The sequence below is a fragment of the Oncorhynchus mykiss genome, chromosome 24 (genome assembly GCF_013265735.2).
Source record: "Oncorhynchus mykiss isolate Arlee chromosome 24, USDA_OmykA_1.1, whole genome shotgun sequence".
Classification (NCBI taxonomy): domain Eukaryota; kingdom Metazoa; phylum Chordata; class Actinopteri; order Salmoniformes; family Salmonidae; genus Oncorhynchus; species Oncorhynchus mykiss.
In genome coordinates, this window is record NC_048588.1 from 45,646,671 (window position 1) to 45,667,019 (window position 20,349).

At 45.1% G+C, this 20,349-nt stretch overlaps 1 protein-coding gene across 1 annotated transcript in view; it reads right to left on the reverse strand.

Annotated features, from left to right (window-relative positions):
• The window catches only part of LOC110503441 (contactin-5), a 312,088-nt gene that overhangs the window by 75,593 nt on the left and 216,146 nt on the right, over positions 1–20,349 (reverse strand). Inside the window, exon 14 of the mRNA XM_036961468.1 lies at positions 5,461–5,619. Coding sequence (XP_036817363.1) covers positions 5,461–5,619 — 159 coding nt within the window. The remainder of the gene's footprint in view (positions 1–5,460; positions 5,620–20,349) is intronic.

Genomic DNA, 20,349 nt, shown 5'->3' on the forward strand with positions numbered 1-20,349 from the left:
CAACGTCATGACATGCCTCATCACCATATTGTTATTTATTTAGCTCCTTTGCACCCCAGTACCGCTACTTGCACACTCATCTTCTGCACATCTATCACTTCAGTGTTTAATTTAAATAACAGTGAACATGTTCTTCAATGTAAGATGAACTTTGGGATAATAATTAATAGTAAATAAACAATAGTAATACTTGATAATAATAAATATGGTATAGGGCACCCCTCAGCAGGAAAAACAACTAGACAGTCATTTGTGCCATCCCTCCTAAATAGCTCGGGCTAATGTTCCTATGGAGTCAGTAAGGCCACCAGGCTAGTCTGTTTATTAAAAATGTTTTATTGGTATGTAACTGTTATGAAGGTTGTATTGTCAATTTTGTTTTGTATTTAAATGCCACTTTAAATGTGTACATGACGCTGAAACAAAATTTCCCCATGGGGACAATAAAGTCATGAATGATTACTGTACCTTGTGTAAAAATGTATATCCTCGTCAGAACCAGCAAATCGCTGTAGACCAAAGCCGTGTTGGGCGGTCAGTTTCTCCAGCTTGGATTGAAGCTCCTCAATTTCTCTTACGTGCTTATGGTTTGCCATGTCCAGGGCTGCGGGGTCAGAGACTGCACAGTAATCATGTGTCTGGACCGGATCAGAGACGGCACAGTAATCATGTGTCTGGACCGGATCAGAGACGCCACAGTAATCATGTGTCTGGACCGGATCAGAGACGGTACAGTAATCATGTGTCTGGACCGGATCAGAGACGGCACAGTAATCATGTGTCTGGACCGGTTCAGAGACGGCACAGTAATCATGTGTCTGCACCGGATCAGAGACGGCACAGTAATCATGTGTCTGGACCAGATCAGAGACGGCATGGTCCATAGGCAGCACACCTTGTTCCTCATCCTCCTCAGTCGAAGCAGAAGGTTTCAGTCTTCTTTCCCAAACACCAGGTCTCTTTTGAATGTGCTAGTTCCACGCGAAGACTGTAGGAACAACACCCTTTTTCAGGTATTGTCACCCCCCAATTTTTCCCTCAACTAAGTCACTCTCGACGAAATGTGTACTACACACCTTTGCGTGTTTGGTGACAGTAAAGTTGTCACGACGTACAGCCACCAACCACCTTTTACTGTGCTCTACGTTGAACGGGATACTATGATAGCTCACAATACCATGACATTTGGAATAAACTGAACACAGAGGCACTGAACAATGTGAACAATCTGAACAACTAATGATAAAAACAAAAGCAGAAATCGCTCCGGAAGTCATCAACCCGGTAGGATGTAAATTAGAACATTGGATGCGGTGTAATGCATAGAGCCTATTCTGAGTAGCAAGCCTTGAATCCAGTTTGTCAATGTTCATATTATACACATCACTGTGTATAAGTAGCTCCGTCTCATCAAAAAGATACAAACACACCATAATGGAAAACTGTCGTTTATACTGTCATTTGGGGTATCATCAACAGTAAAATCATCTGAAACGTTTTACTTTAAAAGATGGTGCATTGTGGGAAAATGTTGTTGGCTTGGAAAGAATAGCTGTATTTCGAACGGTAGTGTAATTCAACCCCACAGAATACAGTGCCATATTGTATTTCTGGTGGTCCAAAAACCGATTGACTGCTAGTGGGTGCATGGCGTTGATGTTTCTGGCTCATTCATTTATTTTGAGGCGTGTCTTGTAAGAGGCTATATTTGTTGCACCCTTTAGTGAGAATGCTGTACCAATTAAACTCCTTATGAGGTTACAGTGCCTCATCCATTTAAAATCTATAGGGGACAAATTCGAGTGGCAGGAAGTCATCACCCTTAAATGGTTGAGCATGTTGCCATGTTCTTTTGGTCTGTTTTTCCATGTAGTCACCAGTTTGGAAGCCTTTGGCTCTAGAAGTGTAAGTCATATGAAACACCAAATATTCATTAATATGCTGTAATGTGGAAATACTTTACCTAGCAGCCAACATGCTTTCACCAATCCCTTGTAAATACAGTAAAATACTATAAAATACAAACCCATCCCCTCAATGAATTTCATTCATTCATCCATTCATTCAGTCAAACATTCACTCCAATTATGGTAGCTTTTAATTTTGTACAGTATGATACAGTCAATTTTAGGGTATTGTACTAAGTGATGTGTGCTTTGATAACATAATAATAATAATATTAATATAAATATAATATTAATATAATATAAGAATACTGTAGTTATACTGAAATATGAAATACTGAATTTAATAATAATAATATAATATAATAATACTGTAGATATACTGCAATATGAAATACTGTTTTGAATAATAATAATATAATAATACTGTAGATATACTGTAATATGAAATACTGAATTTAATAATAATAATAATATAATAATACTGTAGATATACTGTAATATGAAATACTGACTTTAATACTAATAATATAATATAATAATACTGTAGATATACTGTAATATGAAGTACTGAATTTAATCCTAATAATATAATATAATAATACTGTAGATATACTGTAATATGAAATACTGAATTTCACTTGCCACTGAGCTGCCTGTAAGTTACTGTCAAATTCACGGCAACCCTTTTACATTGCAATGGCCTTTCTTCCCAGTCTGTGTTGTTGAACAAGGCCTAATGGCCTTTCTTCCCAGTCTGTGTTGTTGAACAAGGCCTAATGGCCTTTCTTCCCAGTCTGTGTTGTTGAATAAGGCCTAATGGCCTTTCTTCCCAGTCTGTGTTGTTGAACAAGGCCTAATGGCCTTTCTTCCCAGTCTGTGTTGTTGAATAAGGCCTAATGGCCTTTCTTCCCAGTCTGTGTTGTTGAACAAGGCCTAATGGCCTTTCTTCCCAGTCTGTGTTGTTGAACAAGGCTTAATGGCCTTTCTTCACAGTCTGTGTTGTTGAACAAGGCTTAATGGTCTTTCTTCCCAGTCTGTGTTGTTGAACAAGGCTTAATGGCCTTGCTTCCTAGTCTGTGTTGTTGAACAAGGCTTAATGGCCTTTCTTCCCAGTCTGTGTTGTTGAACAAGGCTTAATGGCCTTTCTTCCCAGTCTGTGTTGTTGAACAAGGCTTAATGGCCTTTCTTCCCAGTCTGTGTTGTTGAATAAGGCCTAATGGCCTTTCTTCCCAGTCTGTGTTGTTGAACAAGGCCTAATGGCCTTTCTTCCCAGTCGGTGTTGTTGAACAAGGCTTAATGGTCTTTCTTCCCTGTCTGTGTTGTTGAACAAGGCTTAATGGCCTTTCTTCCCAGTCTGTGTTGTTGAACAAGGCCTAATGGCCTTTGTTCCCAATCTGTGTTGTTGAATAAGGCTTAATGGTCTTTCTTCCTAGTCTGTGTTGTTGAACAAGGCTTAATGGCCTTTCTTCCCAGTCTGTATTGTTGAACAAGGCTTAATGGCCTTTCTTCCCAGTCTGTGTTTTTGAATAAGGCATAATGGCCTTGCTTCCCTGTCTGTGTTGTTGAACAAGACCTAATGGCCTTTCTTCCCAGTCTGTGTTGTTGAACAAGACCTAATGGCCTTTCTTCCCAGTCTGTGTTGTTGAACAAGGCTTAATGGCCTTTCTTCACAGTCTGTGTTGTTGAACAAGGCCTAATGGCCTTTCTTCCCAGTCTGTGTTGTTGAATAAGGCCTAATGGCCTTTCTTCCCAGTCGGTGTTGTTGAACAAGACCTAATGGCCTTTCTTCCCAGTCTGTGTTGTTGAATAAGGCCTAATGGCCTTTCTTCCCAGTCTGTGTTGTTGAACAAGGCTTAATGGCCTTTCTTCCCAGTCTGTGTTGTTGAATAAGGCCTAATGGCCTTTCTTCCCAGTCTGTGTTGTTGAACAAGGCTTAATGGCCTTTCTTCCCAGTCTGTGTAGTTGAATAAGGCCTAATGGCCTTTCTTCCCAGTCTGTGTTGTTGAATAAGACCTAATGGCCTTTCTTCCCAGTCTGTGTTGTTGAACAAGGCTTAATGGCCTTTCTTCCCAGTCTGTGTTGTTGAACAAGGCTGAATGGCCTTTCTTCCCAGTCTGTGTAGTTGAATAAGGCCTAATGGCCTTTCTTCCCAGTCTGTGTTGTTGAACAAGGCTTAATGGTCTTTCCTCCCAGTCTGTGTTGTTGAATAAGGCTTAATGGCCTTTCTTCCCAGTCTGTGTTGTTGAATAAGACCTAATGGCCTTTCTTCCCTGTCTGTGTTGTTGAACAAGGCTTAATGGCCTTTCTTCCCAGTCTGTGTTGTTGAACAAGGCTTTAATGGCCTTTCTTCCCAGTCTGTGTTGTTGAACAAGGCTTAATGGCCTTTCTTCCCAGTCTGTGTTGTTGAACAAGGCTTAATGGTCTTTCTTCACAGTCTGTGTTGTTGAACAAGGCTTAATGGTCTTTCCTCATGTTCTATGTTAATGAACAAGGCATAATGTAAAATAACAAAATGAAAAGGGGTTGCATCCCAAATGGCACCTTATTCACTTGTGCACTACATTTGACCAGAACCCATAGGGATCACCATAGGGCTCTAGTCAAAAGTAGTGTTCTATCTAGGGAATAGGGTGTCATTTGGGCCACAGGTATTGTGAATCATCCTAAATCTATCGACATGATTCATTATGGAGCTCTAAACTTTTCTATTATTCTTATCCTCCCAACGCAGAAGCAGCAGCGGTACAGATTACACCTACTGAGTCAGCAGTCATCCTCTGACATGAACAGATAATTATATGGTATTACTGTCATGGTACGGGGAAATAAACCCAATGAAATAGCGACAGCTCAGTAAAAATCCTGTGGTTTCTCACTGCCACCTCAGGAATGAGCTTTGCCATTCATAACGGATAGAGGTTAATTTTCCGGTAATATCGGACATAATTCTGCATGTAATTTAGACCACTGAAATTACCTTTTGAGCTCCACAGACTTGTTTTTATTAAGCTCTGTTGAACAACAGCCAAGTTCTGAACAGGAAATTACAGTTACAATGAATACATCATCGTGGACAAGAACAAAACAATGCACATCCAGCGTTAGTCTCCAGTCGGGGACATTCGAAGTCTAGAGTTGATATTTCCTTCGATATCGGTTTCCACAAGCCAATATATCCTGTATGTAACTTAACATCTCTGGCCTCCATATCGGTTTCCACAAGCCAATATATCCTGTATACATCTCTGGCCTCCATATCGGTTTCCACAAGCCAATATATCCTGTATGTAACTTAACATCTCTGGCCTCCATATCGGTTTCCACAAGCCAATATATCCTGTATGTAACTTAACATCTCTGGCCTCCATATCGGTTTCCACAAGCCAATATATCCTGTATGTAACTTAACATCTCTGGCCTCCATATCGGTTTCCACAAGCCAATATATCCTGTATGCAACTTAACATCTCTGGCCTCCATATCGGTTTCCACAAGCCAATACATCCCCTATGGAGCTAAACATCTCTGGCCTAAAACAGGACAGCATCCATACCTGTCCTGAGGGTCTGCCAGCCCAGGGAAAAAGGGCTCCGGGCCTGGAGATTGTAGCTGCTGATGGGGCTGTGGTTGTCCACCCCTCCACTCCACGACAGGGTGGCTGTAGTGTCCGTGATCTCCTCTACTATCACCACACCAGGGGGTCCTGGGGGGCCTAGAGGGGGATTTATAGAGAGAGAGAGAGAGACGGAGAGAAATTTAGAAACCTAAACATAGAGACCAAGACCTAAACATAGAGACCAAGAAAATCTGGTCACTATGGTGAATCACAAAAACAATACAGAAATACACTACGGACAAAGAAGGAGCATCACTACAAGAATACATAGAATCTAACCACTTCTGGGAAAATTTGAAAACTCTAAACAACACGAAGCATTTTCTATCCAAAACCACTTCTCCAAACTTTTTGGCTCTATAACAAAGAACAAACAGCAAAAACACATAAAGTTGAAGTCGGAAATTTACATACACCTTAGCCAAATACATTTAAAGTTTTTCACAATTCCTGACATTCAATCCTTGTAAAAATCACCACTTTATTTTAAGAGTGTGAAATGTCAGAATAATAGTAGAGAGAATGATTTATTTCAGCTTTTTTTCCTTCATCACATTCCCAGTGGGACAGAAGTTTACATACAATCAATTAGTATTTGGTTGAATTGCCTTTAAATTGTTTAACTTGGATCGAACGTTTCTGGAAGCCTTCCACAAGCTTCCCACAATAAGTTGGGTGAATTTTGCTCCATTCCTCCTGACAGAGCTGGTATAACTGAGTCAGGTTCGTAGGCCTCCTTGCTCGCACACACTTCTCAGTTCTGCCAACAAATTTAATATGGGATTGAGGTCAGGGCTTTGTGATGGCCACTCCAATACCTTGACTTTGTTGTCCTTAAGCCATTTAGCCACAACTTTGGAAGTATGATTGAGGTCATTGTGCATTTGGAAGACCCATTTGCGACCAAGCTTGAACTTCCTGACTGATGTCTTGAGATGTTGCTTCAATATATCCACGTAATTTTCCTACCTCATGATGCTGTCTATTTTGTGAAGTTCACCAGTCCCTCCTGCAGCAAAGAATCCTATTTCAGCTTCCTATTTTGCAACAAAGGCTCCTTCACTCTCGCTGCCAAACATACCCGCGTAAAACTGACTATCCTACCGATCCTTGACTTCTATCACAGTGCCATCCGTTTTGTATTCCAAAGCCCCATAGACTACCCACCACTGCGACCTGTATGCTCTCGTTGGCTGGTCCTCGCTACATATTCGTCGCCAAACTCACTGCCTCCAGGTCATCTATAAGTCTTTGCTATGTAAAGCTCCACCTTATCTCAGTTCACTGGTCACCATAGCAACACCCACCTGTATCACAAGCTCCAGCAGGTACAGTGCCTTGCAAAAGTATTCGGCCCCCTTGAACTCTGCGACCTTTTGCCACATTTCAGGCTTCAAACATAAAGATATGAAACTGTATTTTTTTGTGAAGAATCAACAACAAGTGGGACACAATCATGAAGTGGAATGACATTTATTGGATATTTCAAACTTTTTTAACAAATCAAAAACTGAAAAATTGGGTGTGCAAAATTATTCAGCCCTCTTAAGTTAATACTTTGTAGCGCCACCTTTTGCTGCGATTACAGCTGTAAGTCGCTTGGGGTATGTCTCTATCAGTTTTGCACATCGAGAGACTGAAATGTTTTCCCATTCCACCTTGCAAAACAGCTCGAGCTCAGTGAGGTTGGATGGAGAGCATTTGTGAACAGCAGTTTTCAGTTCTTTCCACAGATTCTCGATTGGATTCAGGTCTGGACTTTGACTTGGCCATTCTAACACCTGGATATGTTTATTTTTGAACCATTCCATTGTAGATTTTGCTTTATGTTTTGGATCATTGTCTTGTTGGAAGACAAATCTCCGTCCCAGTCTCAGGTCTTTTGCAGACTCCATCAGGTTTTCTTCCAGAATGGTCCTGTATTTGGCTCCATCCATCTTCCCATCAATTTTAACCATCTTCCCTGTCCCTGCTGAAGAAAAGCAGGCCCAAACCATGATGCTGCCACCACCATGTTTGACAGTGGGGATGGTGTGTTCAGCTTTGTTGCTTTTACGCCAAACATAACGTTTTGCATTGTTGCCAAAAAGTTCAATTTTGGTTTCATCTGACCAGAGCACCTTCTTCCACATGTTTGGTGTGTCTCCCAGGTGGCTTGTGGCAAACTTTAAACGACACTTTTTATGGATATCTTTAAGAAATGGCTTTCTTCTTGCCACTCTTCCATAAAGGCCAGATTTGTGCAATATACGACTGATTGTTGTCCTATGGACAGAGTCTCCCACCTCAGCTGTAGATCTCTGCAGTTCATCCAGAGTGATCATGGGCCTCTTGGCTGCATCTCTGATCAGTCTTCTCCTTGTATGAGCTGAAAGTTTAGAGGGACGGCCAGGTCTTGGTAGATTTGCAGTGGTCTGATACTCCTTCCATTTCAATATTATCGCTTGCACAGTGCTCCTTGGGATGTTTAAAGCTTGGGAAATATTTTTGTATCCAAATCTGGCTTTAAACTTCTTCACAACAGTATCTCGGACCTGCCTGGTGTGTTCCTTGTTCTTCATGATGCTCTCTGCGCTTTTAACGGACCTCTAAGACTATCACAGTGCAGGTGCATTTATACGGAGACTTGATTACACACAGGTGGATTGTATTTATCATCATTAGTCATTTAGGTCAACATTGGATCATTCAGAGATCCTCACTGAACTTCTGGAGAGAGTTTGCTGCACTGAAAGTAAAGGGGCTGAATAATTTTGCACGCCCAATTTTTCAGTTTTTGATATGTTAAAAAAGTTTGAAATATCCAATAAATGTCATTCCACTTCATGATTGTGTCCCACTTGTTGTTGATTCTTCACAAAAAAATACAGTTTTATATCTTTATGTTTGAAGCCTGAAATGTGGCAAAAGGTTGCAAAGTTCAAGGGGGCCGAATACTTTCGCAAGGCACTGTATATTTCACTGGTCGTTCCCAAAGCCAACACCTCCTTTGGCCTCCTTTCCTTCCAGTTCTCTGCTGCCAATGACTGGAACGAATTGCAAAAATCACTGGAGTTGGAGAATTATATCTCCCTCACTAACTTTAAGCATCAGCTGTCAGAGCAGCTTACCGATTGCTGCAGCTGTACACAGCCCATATGTAAATAGCCCACCCACCTACATCATCCCCATTTTTGTTTTTGATTTTCTGCCCTTTTGAGCACCAGTATTTCTACTTGCACATCACACCTCATCTGCACATCTTTCAATCCAGTGTTAATATCTCATGTGTAACTCTGTGTTGTTGTTTTTGTCGCACTGCTTTGCTTTATCTTGGCCAGGTCGCAGTTGTAAATGAGAACTTGTTCTTAACTGGTCAACAGGTTAAATAAAGGTGAAATAAAAAAACAACAGCAACTCAAGACCTTTTGTTCACCCGACCTATAATAACTCACAATCAAATGTATTCCCCCTCAAGTCGATACCACGATGGCCCTCAAGGAACACTGGACTTTTTGCAAACTGTAAACCACATATCCTGAGGCCGAATTTATTGTAGCTGGGGATTTTAACAAAGCAAATTTGAGGAAAACGCTACTGAAGTTTTATCAACACATTACCTGTAGTTGTTGCTCTGGTATAACACTTGTCCACTGCTACTCCCCCTTTTGAAATGCCTACAAGGCCCTCCCCTGCCCTCATTTCAGCAAATCAGATCACAACTCCATTTTGCTCCTCCCTTCCTATAAGCAGAAATTCAAACAGGATGTACCCGTGCTAAGGTCTATTCAACGCTGGTCTGGCAAATTAGAATCCATGCTTCAAGATTATTTTGATCACGTGGACTGGGAAATGTTCCAGGTAGCCTCTGAGAATAACATTGACGTATACATGGAGACAGTGACTGAGTTCATCAGGAAGTGTATATGGGATATTGTTCCCATTTTGACTATTTAAACCTATCCAAACCAGAAACCGTGGATAGATTGCACCCTTCACGTAAAACTGAACGCATTTAACAAGGTGACTGGGAATATGGATGAATACAAACAGTGTAGTTATTCCCTCCATAAGGCAATCAACCAAGCAAAATGTCAGTACGGAAACAAAGTTGAGTTGCAATTCAACGAGACGTATGTGGCAGGGTCTACGGATTACAAAAGGAAAACCAGCCACATATTGGACACCAACGTCCTGCTGCCGGAGAAGCTAAACACCTTCTTCGCCCTCTTTGAGGATAACACAGTGCCATCGACGCAGCCCGCTCTCATTCTCCATTGCAGACGTGAGTAAGACATTTAAAGGTATTAACCCTCGTAAGGCTGCCGGCCCAGACGGCATCCCTAGCCGCTTCCTCAGAGCATGTGCTGGCCAGTTGGCTGGTGTGTTTACGGACATATTCAATCTCTCTCTATCCCAGTCTGCTGTCCCCACATGCTTCAAGATATCCACCATTGTTCCTGCACCCAAGAAAACGAAAGTAACTGAACTAAATGACTATCGCCCTGTAGCACTCACTCATCGCCCTGTAGCACTCACTTCTGTCATCATGCTTTGAGAGGCTAGTTAAAGGTAATATCACCTCTACCTTACCTGACACCCCAGACCCACTTCAATTAGTTTATACCACCCCAATAGATCCACAGACGAGTCAATCATTGACTATAGCTCAGCTTTCAACACCATAGTACCCTCCAAGCTTATCATTAAGCTCGGGGCTCTGGGTCTGAACCCACCCTACGCAACTGGGTTCTGGACTTCCTGACAGTTTGCCCAGGTTTGCTGAAGGTGCGAAACCTCCACTTCGCTGATCTTCTATACAGGTGCCCCACAAGGGTGCGTGCTCAGCCCTGTACTCTCTGTTCACCCATGACTGTGTGGCCACGCACGTCAACTCAATCATCAAGTTTGTAGACGACACAACAGTAGTGGGACTGATTACCAACAATGATTAGACGGCCTACAGGGAGGAGGTGAGAGTCCTGGCGGAGTGGTGCTAGGAAAGTAACCTCTCCCTCAACGTCAACTAAATGGAGCTGATCAAGGACTTCAGGAACAACAGAGGGAGCACGCCCCTAAGTTCCTCGCAGTACACATCACTGACAGTGTGGTGAAGAAGGTGCAACAGTGCCTCTTCAACCTCAGGAGGCTGAACATTTTTTGCTTTGCCCTTAAGACTCTTTCCAACATGTACAAGATCCACAATTGAGAGCTTCCTGTAAGGCTGTATCACCGCCTGGTACGGCAACTGCAGCGTCCGCAACAGCAGGGCTCTCTAGAGGGTGGTGCGGTCTGCTTAACGCATCACCGGGTGTACACTGCCTGCCCTCCAGGACACATACAGCACCCGATATCACAGGAAGGCAAAAAAGACAATCAAGGACATCAACCACCCGAGCCACAGCCTGTTCACCCCGCTAGCATCCAGAAGTCGAGGTCAGTACAGGTGCATAAAAGCTGGGCCCGAGAGACTGAAAAACAGTATCTATCTCAAGTCCATCAGACTGTTAAACAGCCATCACCAGCTGGCTACCACCCAGTTACTCAACCCTGCACCTTAAAAGTTGCTGCCCAATATACATAGACATGGAATAACTGGTCACTTTAATAATGGAACACTAGTCACTTTAATAATGGAACACTGGTCACTTTAATAATGGAACACTAGTCACTTTAATAATGGAACACTAGTCACTTTAATAATGGAACACTAGTCACTTTAATAATGGAACACTAGTCACTTTAATAATGGAACACTAGTCACTTTAATAATGGAACACTAGTCACTTTAATAATGGAACACTAGTCACTTTAATAATGTTTACCTGCTGCTTTACTCATCTCACATGTATGTCCCTCCTCTATCACACTGGAACTGATCACCAAACATTTTGCTCCCTGCTTTTATGTGACCATCTACTCTGGTCTGGATTTTAGCGATTTTTATTACCGTTCTGGTTTGCGATTATATCATCTTCATGGTCTTGCCCCCCCCCCCCCCCCCCCCTACTCTGGTCTGTCTCTCCCAGTCTGGTACAGGTGCCCCCCCCCCTGCCCTGGTCTGTCTCTCCCAGTCTGGTACAGATGCCCCCCCCCCAGTCTGTCTCTCCCAGTCTGGTACAGGTGCCCCCCCGGTCTGTCTCTCCCAGTCTGGTACAGGTGCCCCTCCCCAGTCTGTCTCTCCCAGTCTGGTACAGGTGTCTCCCCCCCTGCCCTGGTCTGTCCCCCCCAGTCTGGCACAGGTGCCCCCCCCCCCAGTCTGGTACAGGTGCACCCCCCAAGTCAGTAGAACAAAACAAAACAAGAAGTCTATATACAGTGAGTGCAAATGAGGTAAGATAAGGGAGTTAAGGCAATAAATAGGCCATGGTGGCGAAGTAATTACAATATAGCAATTAAACACTGGAATGGTAGATGTACAGAAGATGAATGTGCAAGTAGAGATACTGGGGTGCAAAGGAACAAGATAAATAAATAAATACAGTATGGGGATGAGGTAGGTAGATAGATGGGCTGTTTACAGATGGGCTATGTACAGGTGTAGTGATCTGTGAGCTGCTCTGACAGCTGGCGCTTAAAGCTAGTGAGGGAGATATGAGTCTCCAGCTTCAGAGATTGTTGCAGTTCGTTCCAGTCATTGGCAGCAGAGAACGACCAAAGGAGGAATTGGCAGGGAAGACGACCAAGGGAGGAATTGGCTTAGTGGGTGACCAGTGAGATATACAGTGCCTTGCGAAAGTATTCGGCCCCCTTGAACTTTGCGACCTTTAGCCACATTTCAGGCTTCAAACATAAAGATATAAAACTGTATTTTTTTGTGAAGAATCAACAATAAGTGGGACACAATCATGAAGTGGAACGACATTTATTGGATATTTCAAACTTTTTTAACAAATCAAAAACTGAAAAATTGGGCGTGCAAAATTATTCAGCCCCCTTAAGTTAATACTTTGTAGCGCCACCTTTTGCTGCGATTACAGCTGTAAGTCGCTTGGGGTATGTCTCTATCAGTTTTGCGAGACTGAAATGTTTTCCCATTCCTCCTTGCAAAACAGCTCGAGCTCAGTGAGGTTGGATGGAGAGCATTTGTGAACAGCAGTTTTCAGTTCTTTCCACAGATTCTCGATTGGATTCAGGTCTGGACTTTGACTTGGCCATTCTAACACCTGGATATGTTTATTTTTGAACCATTCCATTGTAGATTTTGCTTTATGTTTTGGATCATTGTCTTGTTGGAAGACAAATCTCCGTCCCAGTCTCAGGTCTTTTGCAGACTCCATCAGGTTTTCTTCCAGAATGGTCCTGTATTTGGCTCCATCCATCTTCCCATCAATTTTAACCATCAGTTTGAAATATCCAATAAATATCCAATAAATGTCGTTCCACTTCATGATTGTGTCCCACTTGTTTTTGATTCTTCACAAAAAAATACAGTTTTATATCTTTATGTTTGAAGCCTGAAATGTGGCAAAAGGTCGCAAAGTTCAAGGGGGCCGAATACTTTCGCAAGGCACTGTACCTGCTGTACCTGCTGGAGTGCGTGCTACGAGTGGGTGCTGCTATGGTGACCAGTGAGCTGAGATAGGCCGGGGCTTTACTTAGCAGAGACTTGTAGATGACCTGGAGCCAGTGGGTTTGGCGACGAGTATAAAGCGAGGGCCAGCCAACGAGAGCGTACAAGCCACAGCGGTGGGTAGTATATGGGGCTTTGGTGACAAAATGGATAGCACTGTGTTAGACTGCATCCAGTTTGTTGAGTAGAGTGTTGGAGGCTATTTTATAGATGACATCACCGAAGTCGATGATCGGTAGGATGGTCAGTTTTACGAGGGTATGTTTGGCAGCATGAGTGAAGGATGCTTTGTTGCGATATAGGAAGCCGATTCTAGATTTAATTTTGGATTGGAGATGCTTAATGTGAGTCTGAAAGGAGAGTTTACAGTCTAACCAGACACCTAGGTATTTATAGTTGTCCACATATTCTAACTCTGAACCGTCCAGAGTAGTGATGCTGGACGGGCGGCCAGGTGCAGGCAGCGATCGGTTGAATAGCATGCATTTAGTTTTACTTGCATTTAAGAGCAGTTGGAGGCCACGGAAGGGGAGTTGTATGGCATTGAAGCTTGTCTGGAGGTTAGTTAACACAGTGTCCAAAGAAGGGCCAGAAGTATACAGAATGGTGTCGTCTGCGTAGAGGTGTATCAGAGAATCACCAGCAGCAAGAGCAACATCATTGATGTATACAGAGAAGAGAGTCGGCCCGAGGGTTGAACCCTGTGGCACCCCCATAGAGACTTCAAGAGATCTGGACAACAGGCCCTCCGATTTGACACACTGAACTCTGTCTGAGAAGTAGTTGGTAAACCAGGCTAGGCAATCATTTGAGAAACCAAGGCTGTCGAGTCTGCCAATAAGAATGTTGTAATTGACATAGTCGAAAGCCTTGGCCAGGTCGATGAATATGGCTGCACAGTATTGTCTCTTATCGATGGCGGTTATGATGTCGTTTAGAACCTTGAGTGTGGCTGAGGTGCACCCATGACCAGATCTGAAACAAGATTGCATAGCGAAGAAGGTATGGCGGGATTAGAAATGGTCGGTAATCTGTTTGTTGACTTGGCTTTCGAAGACCTTAGAAAGACAGGGTAGGATAGATAGTAGTTAGTTAGTCCACACCGGTTGTTACCAAGCATGACAAATACAATTTTATACTGTTGGAGACAGTATAAATTATGATTTAGAGGGAACCTGAGATACTGGTGGAGACAGTCTGATTTAGAGGGAACCTGAGATACTGGTGGAGACAGTCTGATCTAGAGGGAACCTGAATCTGTACCAGTTGTGGTTGTGTCTGATCTAGAGGGAACCTGAGATACTGGTGGAGACAGTCTGATCTAGAGGGAACCTGAGATACTGGGGGAGACAGTATAAATCATGATTTAGAGGGAACCTGAGATACTGGTGGAGACAGTCTGATTTAGAGGGAACCTGAGATACTGGTGGAGACAGTCTGATCTAGAGGGAACCTGAGATACTGGGGGAGACAGACTCACTTTGCCCAGAAGGCCAGCCCAAAGCCGCTCAGCGATCATCTAAAGACTCACCTTGCCCAGAAGGCCAGCCCAAAGCGGCTCAGGGATCAGCTAAAGACTTACCTTGCCCAGAAGGCCAGCCCAAAGCGGCACAGGGCTCAACTAAAGACTCACCTTGCCCAGAAGGCCAGCCCAAAGCGGCACAGGTCAAAGTTAAAACACAACACAAGAAGTGGGAGGCCTGGAGGGTGCCCAGGCTTGCAAATTTGGTATTAAAATGAATACGAATGAGGTTTTTATTTCAATCACTTCATGATTATGTGATGGTGTGGATGTGGACCCTTCTCCGGTTTCAAACTGTCAAACATATGCTTACCTCAGCAGCTTCATCTGAAGTATGTGTAATCTGCAAGTGGTGCAACACATACAAACACACATTCCAAAAAGTCTGAAGGAGAGGACAGGAGGAGCCGTGAGAGACACGCTGGAAATCAACCTCTCCTGACAGCTGGTGCTGGCCAATGAAAACCAACGCTGTGTATCTCAGAGAAGGGTCCACAAAAGGGTCGGTTTGAAAGTTACATTTGCATTCCGAGGAGGGATATTAATATTTAATATGCATTCTGTGTCGCCATGGGAACTAGCTAACCAGTAGAGGAGGATTGTTTTTTTTAGTCTGGATGAACAGCGTGAAATACGTTTCCCTGTCTGGTCTGTATGGCCCTTAATAGGTTCTGCTCCACAGCAGTCAGTCAGTCATTAAAACCGAGGTGTATGAAACCATCAAACCATCAAATCACTGCACACGAGTGAGTTAACAGAATTTAGGAAATCATTAGGGTGTCATTGAGCTCCATTTGATTCCTGTGTGATTCCCATGTCTATTGAGAGGACTATGAGCGAGCCATGTGGCATGGTGAATTTAATAAGTAATCTGAATGGTGGAGAATAGATCATGGTGGAGTCAGATTCAGACATTAGAGTGTAGCTCAGGGAAGGAAGCCCATCTCATCTTTTCACTAAAAGAGCCTGTTAAGGGCCCTCCATGGGTGATGCAGCAGGAGACAAAATAGTGACCTGCTGAGACATTCAAACAGGCCAATACTTGGTTCTGTTCAAACAAATCCCTCCTCCTGTCATCCTCCTCCTGTCCTCCTCTTCCTCCTGTCCTCATCTCCTCCTGTCCTCATCCCCTCTTGTCCTCCTCCTGTCCTCCTCTCCTAGTCCTTGTCCTCCTCCAGTTCTCTTCTCCTCCTCCTGCTGTCCTCCTCCTCCTTCTTCTGTCCTCCTCTTCTCCTGTCTTCTTCTCCCCCTGTCCTCCTCCTCCCCCTGTCCTCCTCCTCCTCCCCCTGTCCTCCTCCTGATCTCCCTGTACTCCTCCTCCTCCTCCTGTCCTCCTCCTGTCCTCCTCCTCCTCCCCATGTCCCTCTCCTCCTCCTGTCCTTTCCTCTTCCCCCTGTCCTCCTCCTGTTCTCTTCTCCTCCTCCTGCTGTCCTCCTCCTCCTCCTGTCCTCCTCTTCTCCTGTCCTCTTCTCCCCCTGTCCTCCTCTTCTCCTTCTCCTGTCCTCCCCCTGTCCTCCTACCCTGTCCTCCTCGTCCTCCTCCTCCTCCTGTCCTCCTGTCCTCCTACTCCTCCCCATGTCCTCCTCCTCCTCCTGTCCTTTCTTCTTCCCCCTGTCCTCCTCCTGTTCTCTTCTCCTCCTCCTCCTCCTCCCCCTGTCCTCCTCTCCTAGTCCTGTCCTCCTCCTGTTCTCTTCTCCTCCTCCTGCTGTCCTCCTCCTCCTCCTCCTGTCCTCCTCTTCTCCTGTCCTTTTCTCCCCTGTCCTCCTCTCCTCCTTCTCCTGTCATCGACCTGTCCTCCTCCCCCTGTCGTCCTCCTCTCCCTGTCCTCCTCCTCCTCCTCCTCCTCCTCCTCCTCCTCCTGTCCTTCTACTCCTCCCTCTGTCCTCCTCCTCCTCCTGTCGTTTCCTCTTCCCCCTGTCCTCCTCTCCTCCTCCTAATGTCCTCCCCCTGTCCTCTTCTCCTCTTCCCCTTATAATCCTGTCCTCCTCCTCCTGTCCTCCTCCTTCCCCTGTCCCTCCTTTCCTCCTCCCCCTGTCCTCTTCTCCTCCTCCTGCTGAGACTGCTGAGACATTCAAACAGGCCAATACTTTGTTCTATTCAAACAAATCCCTCCTCCTCCTCCTCCTCCTCCTCCTCCTACTCCTCCTCCTGTCCTCTTCTCCTCCACCTCCACCTCCTGCCCCCCTCCTCCTCCTGTCCTCATCTCCTCCTGTCCTCCTCTACTCCACCTCCTCCACCTCCTCCTCCTCATCCTGTCCTCCTCAAATCAAACCAAATCAAATCAAATCAAATGGTATTTGTCACATACACATGGTTAGCAGATGTTAATGTGAGTGTAGCGAAATGCTTGTGCTTCTAGTTCCGACAATGCAGTAATAACCAACAAGTAATCTAGCTAACAATTCCAAAACTACTACCTTATACACACAAGTGTAAAGGGATAAAGAATATGTACATAAAGATATATGAATGAGTGATGGTACAGAGCGGCATTGGCAAGATACAGTAGATGGTATTGAGTGCAGTATATACATATGAGATGAGTATGTAAACAAAGTGGCATAGTTTAAAGTGGCTAGTGATACATGTATTACATAAAGATGCAGTAGATGATATAGAGTACAGTATATACATATACATATGAGATGAATAATGTAGGGTATGTAAACATTATATTAGGTAGCATTGTTTAAAGTGGCTAGTGATATATTTTACATAATTTCCCATCAATTCCCATTATTAAAGTGGCTGGAGTTGAGTCAGTGTGTTGGCAGCAGCCACTCAATGTTAGTGGTGGCTGTTTAACAGTCTGATGGCCTTGAGATAGAAGCTGTTTTTCAGTCTCTCGGTCCCAGCTTTGATGCACCTGTACTGACCTCGCCTTCTGGATGATAGCGGGGTGAACAGGCAGTGGCTCGGGTGGTTGTTGTCCTTGATGATCTTTATGGCCTTCCTGTGACATCGGGTGGTGTAGGTGTCCTGGAGGGCAGGTAGTTTGCCCCCGGTGATGCGTTGTGCAGACCTCACTACCCTCTGGAGAGCCTTACGGTTGTGGGCAGAGCAGTTGCCGTACCAGGCGGTGATACAGCCCGACAGGATGCTCTCGATTGTGCATCTGTAGAAGTTTGTGAGTTCTTTTGGTGACAAGCCGAATTTCTTCAGCCTCCTGAGGTTGAAGAGGCGCTGCTGCGCTTTCTTCACGATGCAGTCTGTGTGGGTGGACCAATTCAGTTTGTCTGTGATGTGTACGCCGAGGAACTTAAAACTTACTACCCTCTCCACTACTGTTCCATCGATGTGGATAGGGGGGATGTTCCCTCTGCTGTTTCCTGAAGTCCACAATCATCTCCTTAGTTTTGTTGACGTTGAGTGTGAGGATATTTTCCTGACACCACACTCCGAGGGCCCTCACCTCCTCCCTGTAGGCCGTCTCGTCGTTGTTGGTAATCAAGCCTACCACTGTTGTGTCGTCCGCAAACTTGATGATTGAGTTGTAGGCGTGCGTGGCCACGTAGTCGTGGGTGAACCGGGAGTACAGGAGAGGGCTCAGAACGCACCCTTGTGGGGCCCCAGTGTTGAGGATCAGCGGGGTGGAAATGTTGTTGCCTACCCTCACCACCTGGGGGCGGCCCGTCAGGAAGTCCAGTACCCAGTTGCACAGGGCGGGGTCAAGACCCAGGGTCTCGAGCTTGATGACGAGCTTGGAGGGCACTATGGTGTTAAATGCTGAGCTGTAGTCGATGAACAGCATTCTCACATAGGTATTCCTCTTGTCCAGATGGGTTAGGGCAGTGTGCATTGTAGTTGAGATTGAATCGTCTGTGGACCTATTTGGGCGGTAAGCAAATTGGAGTGGGTCTAGGGTGTCAGGTAGGGTGGAGGTGATATGGTCCTTGACTAGTCTCTCAAAGCACTTCATGATGACGGAAGTGAGTGCTACTGGGCGGTAGTCGTTTAGCTCAGCTACCTTAGCTTTCTTCGGAACAGGAACAATGGTGGCACTCTTGAAGCATGTGGGAACAACAGACTGGGATAGGGATTGATTGAATATGTCCGTAAACACACCAGCCAGCTGGTCTGCGCATGCTCTGAGGGCGCGGCTGGGGATGCCGTCTGGGCCTGCAGCCTTGCGAGGGTTGACACGTTTAAATGTTTTCCTCACATCGGCTGCAGTGAAGGAGAGTCCGCATGTTTTAGTTGCGGGCCGTGTCAGTGGCACTGTATTGTCCTCAAAGCGGGCAAAAAAGTTATTTAGTCTGCCTGGGAGCAAGACATCCTGGTCCGTGACGGCGCCAGGTTTTCTTTTTGTAATCCGTGATTGACTGTAGACCCTGCCACATACCTCTTGTGTCTGAGCCGTTGAATTGAGATTCTACTTTGTCTCTATACTGACGCTTGACTTGTTTGATTGCCTTGCGGAGGGAATAGTTACACTGTTTGTATTCGGTCATGTTTCCGGTCACCTTGCCCTGATTAAAAGCAGTGGTTTGCGCTTTCAGTTTCACGCGAATGCTGCCATCAATCCACGGTTTCTGGTTTGGGAATGTTTTAATCGTTGCTATGGGAACGACATTTTCAACGCACGTTCTAATGAACTCGCTCACCGAATCAGCGTATTCGTCAATGTTGTTGTCTGACGCAATACGAAACATTTCCCAGTCCACGTGATGGAAGCAGTCTTGGAGTGTGGAGTCAGATTGGTCGGACCAGCGTTGAACAGACCTCAGCGTGGGAGCTTCTTGTTTTAGTTTCTGTCTGTAGGCAGGGATCAACAAAATGTAGTCGTGGTCAGCTTTTCCGAAAGGAGGGCGGGGCAGGGCCTTATATGCGTTGCGGAAGTTAGAATAGCAGTGATCCAAGGTTTTTCCACCCCTGGTTGCGCAATCGATATGCTGATAAAATTTAGGGAGTCTTGTTTTCAGATTAGCCTTGTTAAAATCCCCAGCTACAATGAATGCAGCCTCCGGATAAATGGATTCCAGTTTGCACAGAGTCAAATAAAGTATGTTCAGAGCCATCGATGTGTCTGCTTGTGGGGGAATATATACGGCTGTGATTATAATCGAAGAGAATTCCCTTGGTAGATAATGCGGTCGACATTTGATTGTGAGGAATTCTAAATCAGGTGAACAGAAGGACTTGAGTTCCTGTATGTTGTTTTGGCCACACCACGTCACGTTAACCATGAAGCATACGCCCCCGCCCCTCTTCTTACCAGAAAGATGTTTGTTTCTGTCTGCGCGATGCGTGGAGAAACCAGCTGGCTGCACCGACTCTGATAGCATCTCTCCAGTGCTCCTCCTCCTCCTCCTGTCCCCCTCCTCCTCCCCCTGTCCTCCTCCTCCTCCTGTCCTTTCCTCTTCCCCCTGTCCTCATCTCCTCCTCCTCCTGTCCTCCCCCTGTCCTCTTCCCCTTCTCCTCTTCTCCTCCTGTCCTCCTCTCCTCCTCCCCCTGTCCTCTTCTCCTCCTCCCCTTATCCTCCTCCTGTCCTCCTCCTGTCTTCCCCCTGTCCCCCTCTCCTCCTCCTGTCCTCCTCCCCTCCTTCTTCTATTCCTCCTCTTCATCTTACTCATCTGCCGCCACTTCTTCCACCTCAACCTAATCTTCTTCATCATCTTCCTCCTCTTCCTCATCCTCCTCATATTCCTCCTCCTTTTCATCGTCCTCCTCCTCTTCCTCCTTCTCCTCTTCCTCCATCCCTCCTCATCCCGTCAAAATGAAAGGGGATTTTCAGTGTAATACCAATCACACA